At 42.4% G+C, this 16,479-nt stretch overlaps 1 protein-coding gene across 2 annotated transcripts in view; it reads right to left on the reverse strand.

Moving 5' to 3' along the window:
* Nucleotides 1-16,479, reverse strand: part of MARCH1 (membrane associated ring-CH-type finger 1) — a 575,522-nt gene that overhangs the window by 32,351 nt on the left and 526,692 nt on the right. Inside the window, exon 3 of one of the 2 annotated variants that reach the window (XM_021100587.1) lies at nt 2,741-2,777. The exons of the other annotated variant lie outside the window; for it this stretch is intronic. Coding sequence (XP_020956246.1) covers nt 2,741-2,777 — 37 coding nt within the window. The remainder of the gene's footprint in view (nt 1-2,740; nt 2,778-16,479) is intronic. 2 annotated transcript variants of the gene reach the window in all.

Consider the following 16,479-nt stretch of genomic DNA (forward strand, 5'->3'; position numbering starts at 1 on the left):
CATTTTATTTTATTTTATTATTATTTTTTTCTTTTCAGGGCTGCACCTGTGGCCTATGGAAGTTCATGGGCTAGGGGTAGAATTGGACCTGCACCTGCATGCCTATAACACAGCCACAGCAACACCAGATCTGTGCCGCATCTGCCACCTATGCCTCAGACTGTGGCAATGCAAGATCATTAACCCACTGAGTGAGGCCAGGGATTGAACCCACATCCTCAGAGACGACATCAGGTCCTTAACTACTGAGCCACAATGAGAACTCCATAATATTCCCATCCTTATTGCACCATCTCTTCAGCATGTACTGTGGAGAAAGTCACCATAATTCTCCTGACAATGGAATTCATCAGCAGCCCATTGAAAGCCTCCAGAATTTAGTTTTTATTTTTATTTATTCTTGGTCTTCTAAGTTCCTACAGTAGCAAACATTTATCTAAGTCTTTATTCCTTTGTGCTGGATAATTGTCCCTTTCATTTTTCTGAAGCACTCTCGCATTATTTCTTTGATAAGCTCCTCTGCACTTTTGTCTATTCTCAGTATCTACACATTTCCTTAATCTAATTCTAGGCTCCTTTTACTATGACTTGTTTTACTTCTTTGTTCTTTTTATTTTAGTTTCTGGAATATTTGTTCAAATTTCAAGTCTTTCATTGAATGTTTTTTATTAGTTACTTGATTTCTAAAGGTTTTCTTTTTACTTTTTGTTAAGTGATGGGTGCCTAAAAACATAAATATACAACTTAACCAATTAATCTTCCTTTGTCAAGGTCTGATTGCAGGGTTATGGCAGCTTCTTAAAAAATACCTGAAAAGTCATTCTTTCTTTTCCCACTGGACTTGTTCGAATTACACTGGCATTGTATAAATTATAAGGGCTGACACCCTCCAGTTTCCACAAACATCACAATGCTTCGTGAATGAGATAAATGATGGCCACAAGGGGAAGGAATTCTTAAGTTGTCATGACTTTGGCTTGACTGTTTCTTTTTATTTTTTTATTAAAGTGTAGTTGATTGATTGATTGATTGATTGATTTGTCTTTCGTCTTTTTTAGGGCTGCACTCACGGCATATGGAGGGTCCCAGGCTAGGGGTCTAATCGGAGCTACAGCCGCTGGCTTATACCACAGCCACAGCAAAGCCAGATCTGAGCCACGTCTGAGATCTACACTACAGCAAACGGCAATGCCGGATCCTTAACCCACTGAGCAAGGCTAGGGACTGAACCCGTATCCTCATGGTTCCTAGTCAGATTCGTTTCCACTGAGCCACAATGGGAACTCCAAAGTGTAGTTGATGTGAAATGTTGCATTAGTTTCAGGTGTATAGCAAAGCAGTTCATATATATATATATTTTTTTTTTCAAATTATGGTTTTCTCTGGATATATGCCCAGGGTGGGATTGTTGGATCAAGAGTAGCTCTATTTTTAGTTTTTTAAGGAGTATCCATACTGTCCAGATGGATTGTCTCTTTGAGCTAAACTCAAGAGAGTTTAAGTTGAGAGCTTAATTTTTGCTATTTTCTCCAAGTCAACTGCTAACTCCCTGTGATTCAGAAATTGGAACAAGGAGATGCCCCCAAAGGGAAGATGGGAAATGTGGGCTATGAGAAAAGGTGGGGGGTTATTTTTCTTACAGAAACAGATTAATCCCTGAGCTGGGTCTCTCTCTTTCTTTTTTTTTTTTTTAGGGCCCCACCTGCAGCATATGGAAGTTCCCAGGCTAGGGGTCTAATTGGAGCTACGGCTGCTGGCCTCCACCACAGCCACAACAATGTGAGATCCTAGCCATGTCTATGACCTACACTACAGCTCACAGCAACACTGAATCTCCAACCCACTGAGCAAAGCCAGGGATTGAACCCACATCCTCATGGATACCAATCAGATTCATTTCTGCTGAGCCACAACGGGAACTATAGCCGGGGCTCTTTTGCCTCAAGTCCACCCATTAAAGGTGTCTGCAGTGCTGTAACACGAGGCCTTGGACACAGATCTCCCTTAAAACCTATGTGTCTGAGTCAGAAGAGCAGTGCCAACCATTCCCTCTCTGGCCAGAGCAGCTGGAGGAAGAGACTATCAGGCTGTTGGGAGCCTCTTCCAGGTAAAGTACCCAGTTGCACAACCTGGTGTATGGATGTCACAAGGAACAATGGTCCAAGGAAGGCAAGAGACTTCCAGCCACCTTTCTTGAGCATCATGAGGTCTGCTGCTCATGGCTGCTTAGTGCCACAAGACTCAGAGAAAAAGCCTCTGAATTCCAAGCCCCCTAGGACAAGTGTCTGCAGCAGGGGTGGTCTGGCTTGAAGCTCTCAGTGACGCCTGTCGCTGAGTTTTTCCATTGCTGTTTCTTCTATTTGGCACCATGATTCTTGAACCAAACCACAGGTACTAGCTCATTGGGCTGAGGGTCAAAGTCTGCACCCACCTTCCAACACCCTGAGCTATGTGGCTCTAGCCTTGGCTCTGCTGACCCTGGGGGCGGCCACCATCCGATCAGGGGGCAGTCCTGTGTCACCCTGCAGTGTCTCTGTTTACCCCATGTCCTCTTACCTCTTTGATATTTTTGAATTCTAAGTAAAATGACATAAAAAATGAAGGCGTGTCTTCCCACTGTACAGCACAGGGAACTGTGCGTGACTGGGTCAATTTGCTGTACAACAGAACTTGAAGAAACATTGTAAATCAACTATACTTTAATAAAAAAAATCTTGAATAGAAAAGAAAAAAAAATTACCTTGGAAACTGGTTACAACTTCAAAATACTTTCCAACCTAGAAAGTTTAAGACCATAAAAAAATACTGAGAAGTTAAATTTAAGTCATTCAAAACTGACATATACTAATCGTTAATACTTATGCTCATCATGTTCCAGATCCGGTGCTAAGGGCTTTATGTGTATTATCTCATTCAGGCCCCCCACCAGCCGTAGAAGGGGGTACACTTTTATTATCTCCATTTCACACACCAGGAGATACAGGCATGGAAAAATTCAGTAACTTGCCCAAAGCGCCAAAGCTGCAGTGACTCCTTTCAAGGTGCAAACGCTGGCAGGCTGATTCCAGAGCTCAAATTTAATCATTACCCAGTCAGATTCACATTCACAGGCAGAGAAAATAAAAACAACCGCACCATCAGATCACAGTATATAAGAAGGCTTTAAGAGAAATATTTCAATGCATCTATAAAAATGATTAATAACCATGTCAGGTGTTCGTCTGCAAATAACTGCCCAGACACTTACTGCCACCTTTTAGAAAGGAAATACCAAATAAACTTTGATCAGATATGCCAGGCAACAGAAATTATTTTCTTTAACATTTTTTTATGAACTCCTGAAAAGTGTGCAGCTTTTCTCTCTTAACCTTGCTCCCATTATTAACTTCTCAGCAAATTCTATTTTTTTTTTTAACTTTTTTAGAGCTGCACCCACAGCATATGGAAGTTCCCAGGCCAGGGGTGGAATCAGAGCTGCAGCTGCTGGCCTACACCACAGCCACAGCAACACCAGATCCAAGCCACGTCTGTGATGTACACCATAGCTCACAGCAACACCTGATCCCCATCCCAACCCACTGATCGAACCTGCATCCTCACAGATACTAGTCAGATTTGTTTATGCTGCAGCACAACAGGAACTCCCTCAGCAAATTCTTGATCTATAAAGTACGTTGCAAACTGGAACTAACATAACTCTTCATGAAAGATGATACACCCTAGATCACTGAATTACAAGTTAATTGGTGTGTGTGTCTGTGCCCATGGAACCATCCAGTACTTAGAAGTAGTTTTGAGAATTGGCCTTAGTGGATCCAATGCCACATACTGATTTAGTAAGAGCGGAAAATGGAAATGATGCAGAGCTGGGGAAAATAACACCACACTTTGTGTAACTTTGTTGCTGACAAAGCATTGCTACTGGCATCATTTTACTCCTTGATACAACTTGAAAAGCTGGCAAAGTATATATGACTACCACCCTTCTACCTTGCTCCTTTTCCCCTAGGTCCCATCTCAGGCCACAGGGCTCACCTAAAGCCGCAGAGAGGCTATGCTGGGGGCTGATGACTGCTGTTCCACGCACACAGCTGATGTTCCTTTCATTGCATAGCACTCTGGTCCATTGGCATGTAGTTGCAAAAAGAGATGGTTGTTTCTACGCAGCAGAGGTCAAAGTCTCTTGGTCTGTGTGCTGAATCTATCCTTTCAGATTCAGATCTATTTTGCTTTGCCTGAATAGCTTTTGAGTTTAGTTAGTGACTATTTTTTTCTATTTTATTTTATTTTTTATTAGAGTTGATTTACAGTGTTGTGTCAATTTCTGCTGTACAGCATAGTGACCCAGTCATAAATACACATATGTATGCATGTATGTATGTGTGTGTATGTATGTGTGCTATATATATATATACACACACATTCTTTTTCTCATACTATCTTCCCTCATGCTCTTTCTCAAGAGATTGGACTTCAATGCTATCCATTATAAATGTAATAGTTTGCATCTACTAACTCCAAACTTCCCATCCATCCCACTCCCTCCCCTCTACTCCCTGGCAACCACAAGTCTCTCCCTAGAAACAGATTATAGACAGGCAGGGTGACTATTATTTTAAAAAATCAGAAGAGATTAAACTAAATCTAGAACTTTGGCTTCATTTTAAGAAGGAGTGAATTTGCTACAACTAGAGCTGAGTAGCCACCACTGCGTGGAAAGGAGGTATATCTACCCTAGAACGCTGCAGTCTCCGCCAGTCCTTATCACATCCTTGGACCATGCTGTCAGCCATTTACCCTCATAAAACCAGGCTGCTTCATTTTTTTATCTTACCTGCCTGCTCCTGACAGAAAGTGAATTCTCTGTAGGGCTGAGCAGCCCTCCACAGACATGGGGTAGTTATTCTCAGCTGCCTTGGACAGTGTTATCTTTGTGTACTTTCCCACCTTGGTTCCTCACTCCCCCCAACAATCTTTTCACCTTCAATTTTCTTTTTTGTTTGTTTTTTAAAGTTTTATCAACACATAGTTGATTGACAATGTTGTGATAATTTCTGCTGTACAAAAAAGTGATTCAGTCACACATATACACACATCCATTCTTTTTCAAATTCTTTTCCCATATCATTTATCACAGAATATTGTGTAGATTTCCCTGTGCTATAAAGCAGGTGTTCATTGGCCAGTCATTCCATATACCTCAGTGTGCATATGCCAATCCCAAACCTCCAGTCCATTACTCCCCTACCTGTCCCCTTAGGTAACTATAAGTTTGTTTTCGAAGTCTGTGAATTTGTTTATCACTGTCTCTTTATTAAATTGTTCTGCTAATGGAACAAAGAAGTGGCTATGGAACTGAGGAAATTTTTACCTAAAAAGTTTCATGTGCTGCCTTTCAATTGTATTTTAATGGTTGGAATTATATTAACCCTGCCCAAAGTTACTAAAATTATCTCCCATTCTGTTTTTAAGTCTATTTCAAAATATTTCAACTAATTCATTTACACATTTCCCAGGGCCATCCCTCCCGGACAAGCATGAACATTCTATGACATCAGAGGACTTTGCTTGTTCAACCCTATAATCTCAGCACCAGGGACAGTGACTGGCACAGAGTAGATGCTCAGTAAATATCTGATGACCTAATGAATGAAAGTGGGAATAGTGAATCAGAACTGGATGTCCCTGGGCCAGCTCAGTGTGGTCCTTCAGACAGGGCTAGCCTTTATCTATGATCTGTCTGATATATGTAGAGTCCAGTAGGAGGCTTCCATTCTCTTAAGAGATAAGGCATGTCCTAGAGGCAGAAAAGATCTAGCTCGAAAATTTGTTGGTTTGTTTTTTCATAGAAATACTTCATCAGAATAGCAACTTTTGCATTAAACTAGCTCCCCACCTACAGAAACACTAGCCTTAAAGAAAACAGAATATCTTCCTTAGACTCAATTAAGTTGCTCTGCTTAGCCCTTCAGTCTACACTGGTTTTCTTGGCTGTGCCATGGAGAAGATGGCTTTCAGTCCAGCCTCTTTTTTTAGGGTGAGAAGTCTTACATATGTCCCTGGGCTGCAGAGCAGCTCACTGTCAAGAACCACTTGAACTCCATCAAAAAATGGGCAGATCTAAACAGACAGTTCTCCAATGAAGACATACAGATGGCCAAAAAACACATGAGAAGATGTTCAACATCAGTAAATATTAGAGAAATGCAAATCAAAATGACTATGAGGTATCACCTTGCACCAGCCAGAATGGCAGTCATCAAAGAGTCTACAAACAATAAATGTTGGAGAAGGTGTGGAGAAAAGGAACCCTCTTACACTGTTGATGGAAATGTAAATTGGTGCAACCATTATGGAAAACATTGTGGAGATTCCTCAAAATACTAACAGTAGGATTACCATTTGATCCAGCAATCCCACTCCTGAGCATCTATTCAGAGAATACCATGACTCTAGAAGATATATGTATTCCAATGTTCATTGCAACACTATATGCAATAGCCAAGACATGTAAGCAGCCTAAATGTCCACCAACAAAGGAGTGGATAAAGAAGATGTGGTTTGTATATACAATGGAATATTACTCAATCATAAAAAGGAATGAAATAATGGCATTTTCAGCACCATGGATGAACCTAGAAATAATCATGCTAGGTGAAGTTAGACAGTGAGACACATCTTATGCTATCATTTATATGTGGAATCTAAAAAAAAAGGGTACAGTGAACTTTGCAGAACAGATACTGACTCACAGACTTTGAAAAAACTTATGGTTACCAAAGGAGACAGGTTGGGGGTGGGTGGGTTTGGGGTTGGGGATGGATGTACTGTAAAATTGGGTTATGATGATGATTATTATTGTACACCTAAAAATATAATAAAGTTTGTTGAATTTTTTTTTAAAGAACCACTAGAATTTGCTTGACTTTTTAAATTTTTTTATTTTTATTTTTTAAGCTTTTAATGACCTGCTTAACAACTTATAGGAGAAAAGAGTGGCCTGGACAGTCCAGCTTCTGCTCACCTCCCAGGATGCCTTGGACACTCAGCCACTCTCACACTTCCCTTTCCTCTCTTTGCTTCTTTCCTCCACATCTTCCGCCTCCCTTCCTTCTCTCCTTTCCTCTTCCCTGCCTTCCTTTATTGGTGCTTCTCTGCGGCTTTCTTTTTTGAATGGGAAGAGACAGTGTTTGGTTTTTCCCATCATGGTTTTCTTTAAGGGTTATAAGGTTGAGAAAGCACACACATCACTCTTCAGGACTTGACCTTGGACTCTGTTCCTCAGTGGCCTGTCCTGTACAACCTAAGTACTGCCCTTGTGAGGGATTCTCTACATGTGTCTTCCTTTTTCTTCTGAACATTTAAAATTCATTTGAATGTGAGCCCCTTCCCTCCCTTCTTTCTTCCTCTCTCCCTCTTTCTTTCCCTTTCTTTCCTTCCTCCCTCCCTCCTTCCTTCTTTCTTCTCTTTCTTCCTTCCTCTTGCTCTCTCCTTCTCCCTTCCTTCCTCCCTCCCTCTTTCCCTCTATCTCTTCCTCCCTCCCTTCTTTCCTTTCTTCCCTCCTTCCTTTCTTCCTCCCTCCCCTCATTCCTCCCTTTCTTCTTTTCTCTCCCTCTCTCCTTCTCCCTTGCTGCCATGCTTCCTCACTCTTTCCCTCTCTCTCTTCCTCCCTCCCTCCCTCCTTCTCTTCCTCCCTTCCTTCCTCCCATCCTTTCTTCCTCCTTCTCTCCCTTCCATCTTTCCTCCCCCTCTCTCCTTCTCCCTCTTTTCTTCCTTCCATCCCTCTCTTTCTCCTTCCTTCCTTCCATCCTTCCTGTGGATTCCTCAGTTTCCTTTTGGTGAAATCACAGAATTTTAAGTTGGAAGAAATTTAAAAGGTAATCCCATCCAGACTTCTCATTTTACAGCTGAAGAAACTGTGGCAAAGCTCAGAGGGATTAAGTTTCAGATCTAGACTTAAAATCTGATGTTCTGACTCATAGTTCTTTCCTTTACTATTTGAATTGATTATTTGTCCTTTTTAATTCATGACTCTCATTATATTTCCCTTAAAAGAGTATGCAGAAGGATGAATCACTCCTGGGCTGTGGGTGTCTCTGTGTTTAGGGAGTGTCCTGAGATCCTGGAGGGAGGGTCTCATGAGGAAGCCCCACCATCCTCCCTCTGAGAACCTCTCCTCAGCTTCCTGTTTCTTCTTTCTCTTCCTAGGGGAGAATAGCCTGCACATCTCTGCCCATCACTCACTCCCCACCAGAGAGAATGGTGTGGAAAATAAGGGATTGGCTGCCCGACCTTTTTGCTCCTTTCCCCACATTTTATACTGTCTCATGCTCTGCACCTTGCAAGGGCAGTTCTGCCTGGCCAGCCTGTCAAAATCCATCAGCCCAAGGCTGGAAGATATCACTCCAGAAGAGAATTAACCCCTCACCAGTCCCCTCCTTCCAGTTTCCTATTCTTCTCTAACCAGTACCACCAGGCGTTGATCAGCCCAGGTTATGTGAGGCATGGAGAACAAGAGAAAAGACAGTCACTTTGCTATGTGTTTATAGCTATTGTGAAAACAATCTTTTGCTGTGATGTCTCATAAGTAAAGACCAAATGTGGTGGCCTGCTCCCTCTGAGCTACCTTTCCTGTTCCAGAAAGTTCTCCATCCCCATACGACCACCACCGATCATGCCTTTCAAATTAATTACAGAATACTGTAAATTATTCATGCCTCCCTATTCTCCTTGCTGGGTACTCTATGCTGAGAGCAGGGTTTTCTGTCTTGGCACAACTGAACAGAACTGGCGCAATGTGGGCACTCCTGCGAGCTGAGTAAATACGTGACCTGGGCACTTGGCGCCTGCTCAGAACATGTTCCAGAACACAGGGCTGCTGGTGCAGGTCCAGTCTGCCTGGAGGGAAAGCTGTGTGTGCATGTATGTGTGTGTGTGCTTGTGTGCTTCATAAAAGATCTCCTGCCCAGAGAAGATTATTTAATCAATTCTCTAATACTGACCTCAGGTGACGACACAGCTGTTTTTTTTTTTTTTTTTTTTTGGTCTTTTTAGGGCTGCACCCATACCATATGGAGGTGCCCAGGCTAGGGCTGCGTTTACGCCACAGCAACTTTGGATTTGAGTCGTGTCTGTGACCTACACCACAGCTCAAGGCAATTCTGGATCCTTAATCCACTGAGTAAGGCTAGGGATTGAACCTGTGTCTTCATGGATACTAGTCAAGGGCAATTCTGGATCCTTAATCCACTGAGTAAGGCTAGGGATTGAACCTGTGTCCTCATGGATACTAGTCAGATTAATTTCCACTGAGCCATGATGGGAATTCCTGTTTTTTGTTTGTTTGTTTGTTTTTTAAATTAAAATTTCTCTTTTTTGTTTTTAGGGCTGCACCTGCAGCATATGGAAGTTCCCGGGCTAGGGGTTGAATTGGAGCTGCTGCTACAGTTCTACACTACAACCACAGCAATGCTAGATGGGAGCAGAATGTGCAACATAATTGCAGTGTGGTGGCGCAATGCTGGCTCCTTAACCCACTGAGCAAGGTCAGGGATAGAACCTGCATCCTCATAGTGACTAGACCCCCTGAGCCACAATGGGAACTCCCTGTTTTTGAAATTTTAAAGATCAGTCAACTTCCTAGTGTTTCCTCAAAAGACAAAAGGATGGGGTCATATGATAACTCCCAGTCACCCATTAGAAAATACGTGAGATGCCTGTATTTCCTTTTCTTTTCTTTTTTTTTTTTTTTGCCTTTTCGGGGCACATTCAAGGCATATGGAAGTTCCCAGGCTAGGGGTCTAATTGGGGCTGTAGCCGCCAGCCTACACCACAGCCATAGCAATGCAGGATCCTAGCCACATCTTCAACCTCCACCACAGCTCACACCAATGCCAGATCCTTAACCCACCAACTGAGGCCAGGGATCAAACCAGCAACCTCATGGTTCCTAGTCAGATTTGTTTCTGCTGTGCCACGACAGGAACTCCAGAATCCTGTATTTTCCATGTCATGCTTATCTAACGTGGACATGTTAGTATTGTCATCTACTCACTCTGGAATATCATTTTAGTATCAATTGCAGTTCAGGTGAGAGCATGGATATGAGGCAATAAAACAAACAGAACGACAACAACAACAAATAAGAAACATGTTTCAGTGGGAAAGATAGGGCTCCAATTGAATTGAAATACTTTAATTTTAGTGACCTTTTTGTTATTTTGCAGTTTATTCACTCTCTCTCTTCCCACAGCCATCAGCTAGGAGACCAGCAGGTGCCCCCTTCTCACTGAAGGTCAGGGAAGTGCTGGAATACCACCACAGGGCAGTGAGAAATCCTTGCGTACCCGACTGTTTGGAGAATGTGAGTTTGAAAACAAAACCACTTCCTAAGAGTATTCTAAATCACTGAGGGTTCATGTAGTAATGGAATAGAAATTCAGCAAGAAGATGAGAGAACAAGTGTGCATTGTAGATCATGAGTATGGATGTTTTGCAAGAAGTACAAAGCAAGCGTTGTCTGGCCTCATACTAGGGCAAGGATTTTCATTGCTTCACGGCTTACATATTTGGGAAGAAATAAACAGCAAACCTTCTCCCCAGAACTGGGCTCTGATGGTAGGGGAATAGCCTGGAGATATTAAAGCTTGCTGAAGGCTTTCTTATCATCTAATCCCAAGTGATTTTCATAAAACTGAGAATTAAAAAGGATGCTGTGGAGAACTCCAAGAATTCTAGAATGATGCCAGCTTGACCATGCCCACTAAAACTCTCACCAATGATCAAAAAGGATCTTGCAGAAGTTCATCTAGAACTGACTCCAGCCTTTCATGGACCCAACTCTATAACTTTGGAGTTCGTTGCTGTTTAAAGCAGAAATGCAGTCGCTGTGTAACATGTTGGATTGAGCCACTGAGGAGCAGAGGAGAGAAGGAGCTGCTCTGAAAAGAGGGAAGAAAGAGAAAAAAACAAAGAGCAGCTAAAAGGGCTTTCGAAACACAGTCGCTGGTGGGCGAAGTGGAGGTAAACACCCTTAGATGTGTTTCAGGCTATCGTGCCTATTCATTTTCATCGTTATATAAAAATCAATTCAGTTTTAGGAGAGTATACTGGGTAAAAAAAAAAATCCATCTTTTAAAAAGGAAGATTAAAACATTTAATTTAGAAAGACTTCTTTTGAAATATTTCCACTGGATAGTTTAAATAAAAACTGAAATTTGGAGAGAAGACAAGATGGCGGAGGAGTAGGGGGACACGCTCGCCCTCTCCCACAAACACAACAAAAAAAGCACATCTACAGAATAAATGACTTGCACAGAACAGCAACCAATCGCTGGCAGAGGAACATAAACTCCAATAACGGCAAGAAGTTCGTGACATTACTGGGCAGAACGGGAGAAAAGAGGAGAGTGAGAGAAGGTGAATCCGAGCGGGACGGGCGCTCCTGAAAGGGAACTGTGGAGGAGAAAGGGATCTCGCACCCTGGAAAGTCACCTACACAAGGGAAAGATCAAACAAATCGGAGGAATCTCCAGATGCAGAGAAGAGTGTAGCAGTAAGTTGGAGTACGGAAAAGCTGATCAAGAACTGAACGGACCATCTGAACTACAGGCACAGTCACCAAAAATTGAGACACCTGGGTGGGGGCTGGGCACCGAGACCTCGCCTCTGAAGGTTAGTCTCCGAGAACGGGCTGGGGGGCGGTGCGGAGCAGAAACGGCTTGGGAGGTCTAGAAACCATTTGACAGGGCAGAGACTGCCTGGGAGACTAGAAAACAAAGCTGTCGCAGAGGAAGGGAGCAATACTCTAGGGGCGGGGAAGTGGAAAGCCGCCTCAGAGGGAACCTGGGAGAAGAGCCTGGTCTGCGCCCGTGCTGGGGAGGGGAGAGAAGAAGGGGTGGGTCCACATAGAATACCCCCCACACCACAGCAAGCTTACAGGCCCGCTAGCTAGCTGAAAGCTGTGCTTCCCAGTGCATCCCCTCCCCCAACGCCCGCCACCCCTACGCTCTCGCCGAACCTGGGGCTGCCTGCCATCCAGGAGGGCTAGCCTCAACAATTGCCTGAACCCTACCACTACAGGGCTGTCCCTGCACAGACCTGCTTGCCCTTTGGAGGGGCTACACTTCCGCAGAGCAGCACCAAACACCACCAGCCCCCAAGAAAAGGCCTGCAGCCCAGAAAAGCTAGAACAAGTCTAGCCAAGCCGTGAATAGATCTGCCTAATTCTCGGACGATTTTTCTGAGTCAGGCTGCCCCGGGGAGGAGCCTCTTGGGTTTCCATCGGCCCTGCTACCTGCCCAAGCCCCCAGGGGGTCCCTAGTGGATCAGCTGCATAGGACTGCCAGCTCCAGGTAGGACACCCTGCAGCCCAGAAAAGCTGCAACAAGCTTGGCCGAGCCGGGAAAAGATCTCAGACGGTCTTTCTGAGTCGGGCTGCCCTGGGGAGGAGCCTCTTGGGTTTCCAGCGGCCCTGCTACCCTCCCAAGCCCCCAAGGGGTGCCCCACTTCCGCGGAATAGCTGCTCAGCACCACCAGCCCCCTGGAAGAGCCCCTGCAGCCCAGAAAAGCTGCAACAAGATTGGCCAGACTGTGAAAAGATCCACCTACATTCTCAGGCCATCCTTCTGAGTTGGGCTGCCCTAGAGAAGAGCCTCTTAGGTTCTCAGTGACCCAGATAGCTGCTCCAGCCCCCAGGAGGTTCTGCACTCCTGAGGAACAGCTGCCCAACACCGCCAACCCCCTGCAAGAACCCCACAGCCTAAAAACATCAGAGCAAGCTCTGCATGACCAAGTGAAATCTGCTACCATCGTGGTGTGGACCTCCCAGTCCTGTCTGACCTCAGGAAGTCCTCCTTTGCTTCAAAGAAACACTGTTAGCCCCATCAACACTCCAGAAAAGCCACACTGCCTCAAAAAAGATTGACCAACAACACCAGCCCTCAGGAAATATTCCACGGCAGTGACAAGGCAAACACTGCCCGATCACGGAGAGTACAACTCCCTCAGGAGAAAGAAAACAACAAGCAAGATGAAGAAGCTGAGAAACCACTCCCAGTCAAACCAACAGGAGAACTCACCTAAAACAGTCAACAATGAAACAGATCTCTGCAGTCAGACAGACCTAGAATTCAAAAGAGAAATACTGAAAATACTGAAGGAATTAAGAGAAGATATGAACAGTAATGCAGATACCCTCAGAAAGGAACTAGAAAATATAAGGAGGAGCCAAGAAAAACTAGAACATTCATTTGCAGAGATGCAAACTGAACTAGGGGCAGTAAAAACCAGAATGAATAATGCAGAAGAACGAATCAGTGATATGGAAGATAGAATAATGGAAATCACTCAATCGGGTCAACAGACAGAAAACCGACTCAAAAAACTGGAAAGCAATATAAGAGACCTATGGGATAATATAAAGCAGGCCAATCTACACATAATAGGAATTCCAGAAGGAGTAGAAAAAGATAAGGGGATGGAAAACATATTTGAAGAAATTATCGATGGAAACTTCCCAAATCTAAAGGATACTGGATTCAAGATACAAGAAGCACAGAGGGCCCCAAACAAACTGAACCCAAACAGACCCACACCAAGACACATCATAATAAAAATGGCAAAAGTAAGTGATAAAGAGAGGATCCTAAAGGCAGCAAGAGAAAAACAGAATGTTACCTACAAGGGAACCCCCATAAGAATATCAGCTGATTTCTCTACAGAAACACTACAGGCCAGGAGGGAATGGCAAGAGATATTTAAAGTGCTAAAAGGAAAAAAATATGCAACCTAGAATGCTCTATCCAGCAAGAATATCATTTAAAATAGAAGGGGAAATAAAAATTTTTTCCAACAAACAAAAACTTAAAGAATTCAGCAACACAAAGTCCAGGTTAAAGGAAATATTGAAAGGGCTTCTCTAAACCAAAAAGAACGGAAGGAAGGGGAAGAAAAAAGAAAAGAAAAAAAAAAAGAAGAAGAGGAAGAACTAGGGCTGAGGAAACCGAAATCAGAGAGCAGTCACTCAAATAAGCCAGCATACAGATTTAATCATGAACATGCTTCAAACAAAATAAAATTAAAAAGAAAAAATAAAAAAGAGTCAAAAAACCCATAAAATGTGGGCAAGGGATGTTAGGAAATAAATAACCCTTTTTGTTTGTTTGTTTGTATGTTTCTCATCTTAATTTTAATATAGTAATGAAGTGTTTGAACCTACAGGACCAACAGGGTAAAATACACAATTATGGGAAGGGGTTAGCATACTTAAAAAACAGGGCAACCACAAGCCAAAAGCAAATATTGCATTTGCAAAAAATGAAAAAAAAATACACTCAAGCAGATAATAACAGGAGACCATCCAACCAAAAAAAAAAAAAAAAAGAAAGGAAGAATGGAGAACCATAGAATCAACTGGAACATGAGGTTCAAATGGCAATAAATAATCATCTATCAATTATCACCTTAAATGTCAATGGACTGAATGCCCCAATCAAAAGACACAGAGTGGCTGAGTGGATAAAAAGGCAAAAACCTTCAATATGCTGCCTACAAGAAACTCACCTTAGGACAAAAGATACATATAGATTGAAAGTGAAAGGGTGGGGAAAAATATTTCACGCCAATAGACATGACAGAAAAGCAGGAGTCGCAACGCTCATATCAGACAAAATAGACTTTAAAACAAAAGACATAAAGAAAGACAAAGAAGGACACTACTTAATGACTAAGGGATCCATCCAAGGAGAGGATGTTACTATCGTCAACATATATGCCCCAAATATAGGAGCACCCAGATACATACAACAAATATTAACAGACATAAAGGGAGATATTGATGAGAATACAATCATAGTAGGAGACCTAAATACCCCCCTCACATCAATGGACAGATCCTCTAGACAGAAAACCAATAAAGCAACAGAGATCCTAAAGGAAACAATAGAAAAGTTAGACTTGATATCTTCAGGACACTACATCCAAAAATATCAGAATACACATTCTGCTCAAATGCTCATGGAGCATTCTCAAGAATCGACCACATATTGGGACACAAAGCTAATCTCAATAAATTTAGGAACGTAGAAATTATCTCAAGTATCTTCTCTGACCACAATGCCATGAAATTAGAAACCAACCATGGGAAAAGGAAAGAGAAAAAACCTACTACATGGAGACTAAACAACATGCTACTAAAAAACCAATGGGTCAATGAGGAAATCAAGAAGGAAATTAAAAAATACCTTGAAACAAATGATAATGAAGACACAACCTCTCAAAATCTATGGGATGCTGCGAAAGCAGGGCTCAGAGGGAAATTTATAGCAATACAGGCCTTTCTCAAAAAAGAAGAAAGATCCCAAATTGACAACTTAACCCTCCACCTAAACGAACTAGAAAAAGAAGAACAAAAAAGTCCTAAAGTCAGCAGAAGGAAGGAAATTATAAAGATCAAAGAAGAAATTAATAAAATAGAGACTCAAAAAACAATAGAGAAAATTAATAAAACCAAGAGCTGGTTCTTTGAAAAGGTGAACAAAATTGACAAACCCCTGGCCAGACTCACTAAAAAGAGGAGAGAAAGAACCCAAATAACCAAAATTATAAATGAAAAAGGAGAAATCACAATGGATACAGCAGAAATACAAAAAACCATAAGAGAATACTATGAACAACTATACGGCAACAAGTTTGAAAATCTGGAAGAAATGGACAATTTTCTAGAATCTTACAGCCTGCCAAAACTGAATCAAGCAGAAACAGACCAACTGAACAGACCCATCACTAGAAATGAAATTGAAGAGGTCATAAAATCACTCCCTACAAATAAAAGTCCAGGACCAGATGGCTTCACAGGTGAATTCTATCAAACACATAAAGAGGAATTGGTGCTCATCCTCCTCAAACTCTTTCAAAAGGTTGAAGAAGAAGGAATACTCCCAAAGACATTCTATGAGGCCACCATCACCCTCATTCCAAAACCAGGCAGAGATACCACCAAAAAAGAAAACTATCAGCCAATACCATTGATGAATATAGATGCAAAAATTCTCAACAAAATCTTAGCCAACCGAATCCAACAACATACCAAAAAAATTATACACCATGACCAGGTTGGGTTCATCCCAGGTTCACAAGGATGGTTCAACATATGCAAATCAATCAGCATCATATACCACATTAACAAAAAAAAGTCAAAAATCATATGATCATCTCAATAGACGCAGAAAAAGCATTTGACAAAGTCCAACATCCATTCATGATCAAGACCCTCGCCAAAGTGGGTATAGAGGGAACATTCCTGAATATAATCAAAGCCCTTTATGATAAACCCACAGCAAATATAATACTCCATGGGGAAAAATTGAAAGCCTTCTCACTCAAATCTGGAACAGGACAGGGATGCCCACTCTCACCACTGCTCTTCAACATAGTTTTGGAAGTCCTAGCCACAGCAATCAGACAAACAAAAGAAATAAA

This window comes from Sus scrofa, chromosome 8, assembly GCF_000003025.6.
Source record: "Sus scrofa isolate TJ Tabasco breed Duroc chromosome 8, Sscrofa11.1, whole genome shotgun sequence".
NCBI lineage: Eukaryota > Metazoa > Chordata > Mammalia > Artiodactyla > Suidae > Sus > Sus scrofa.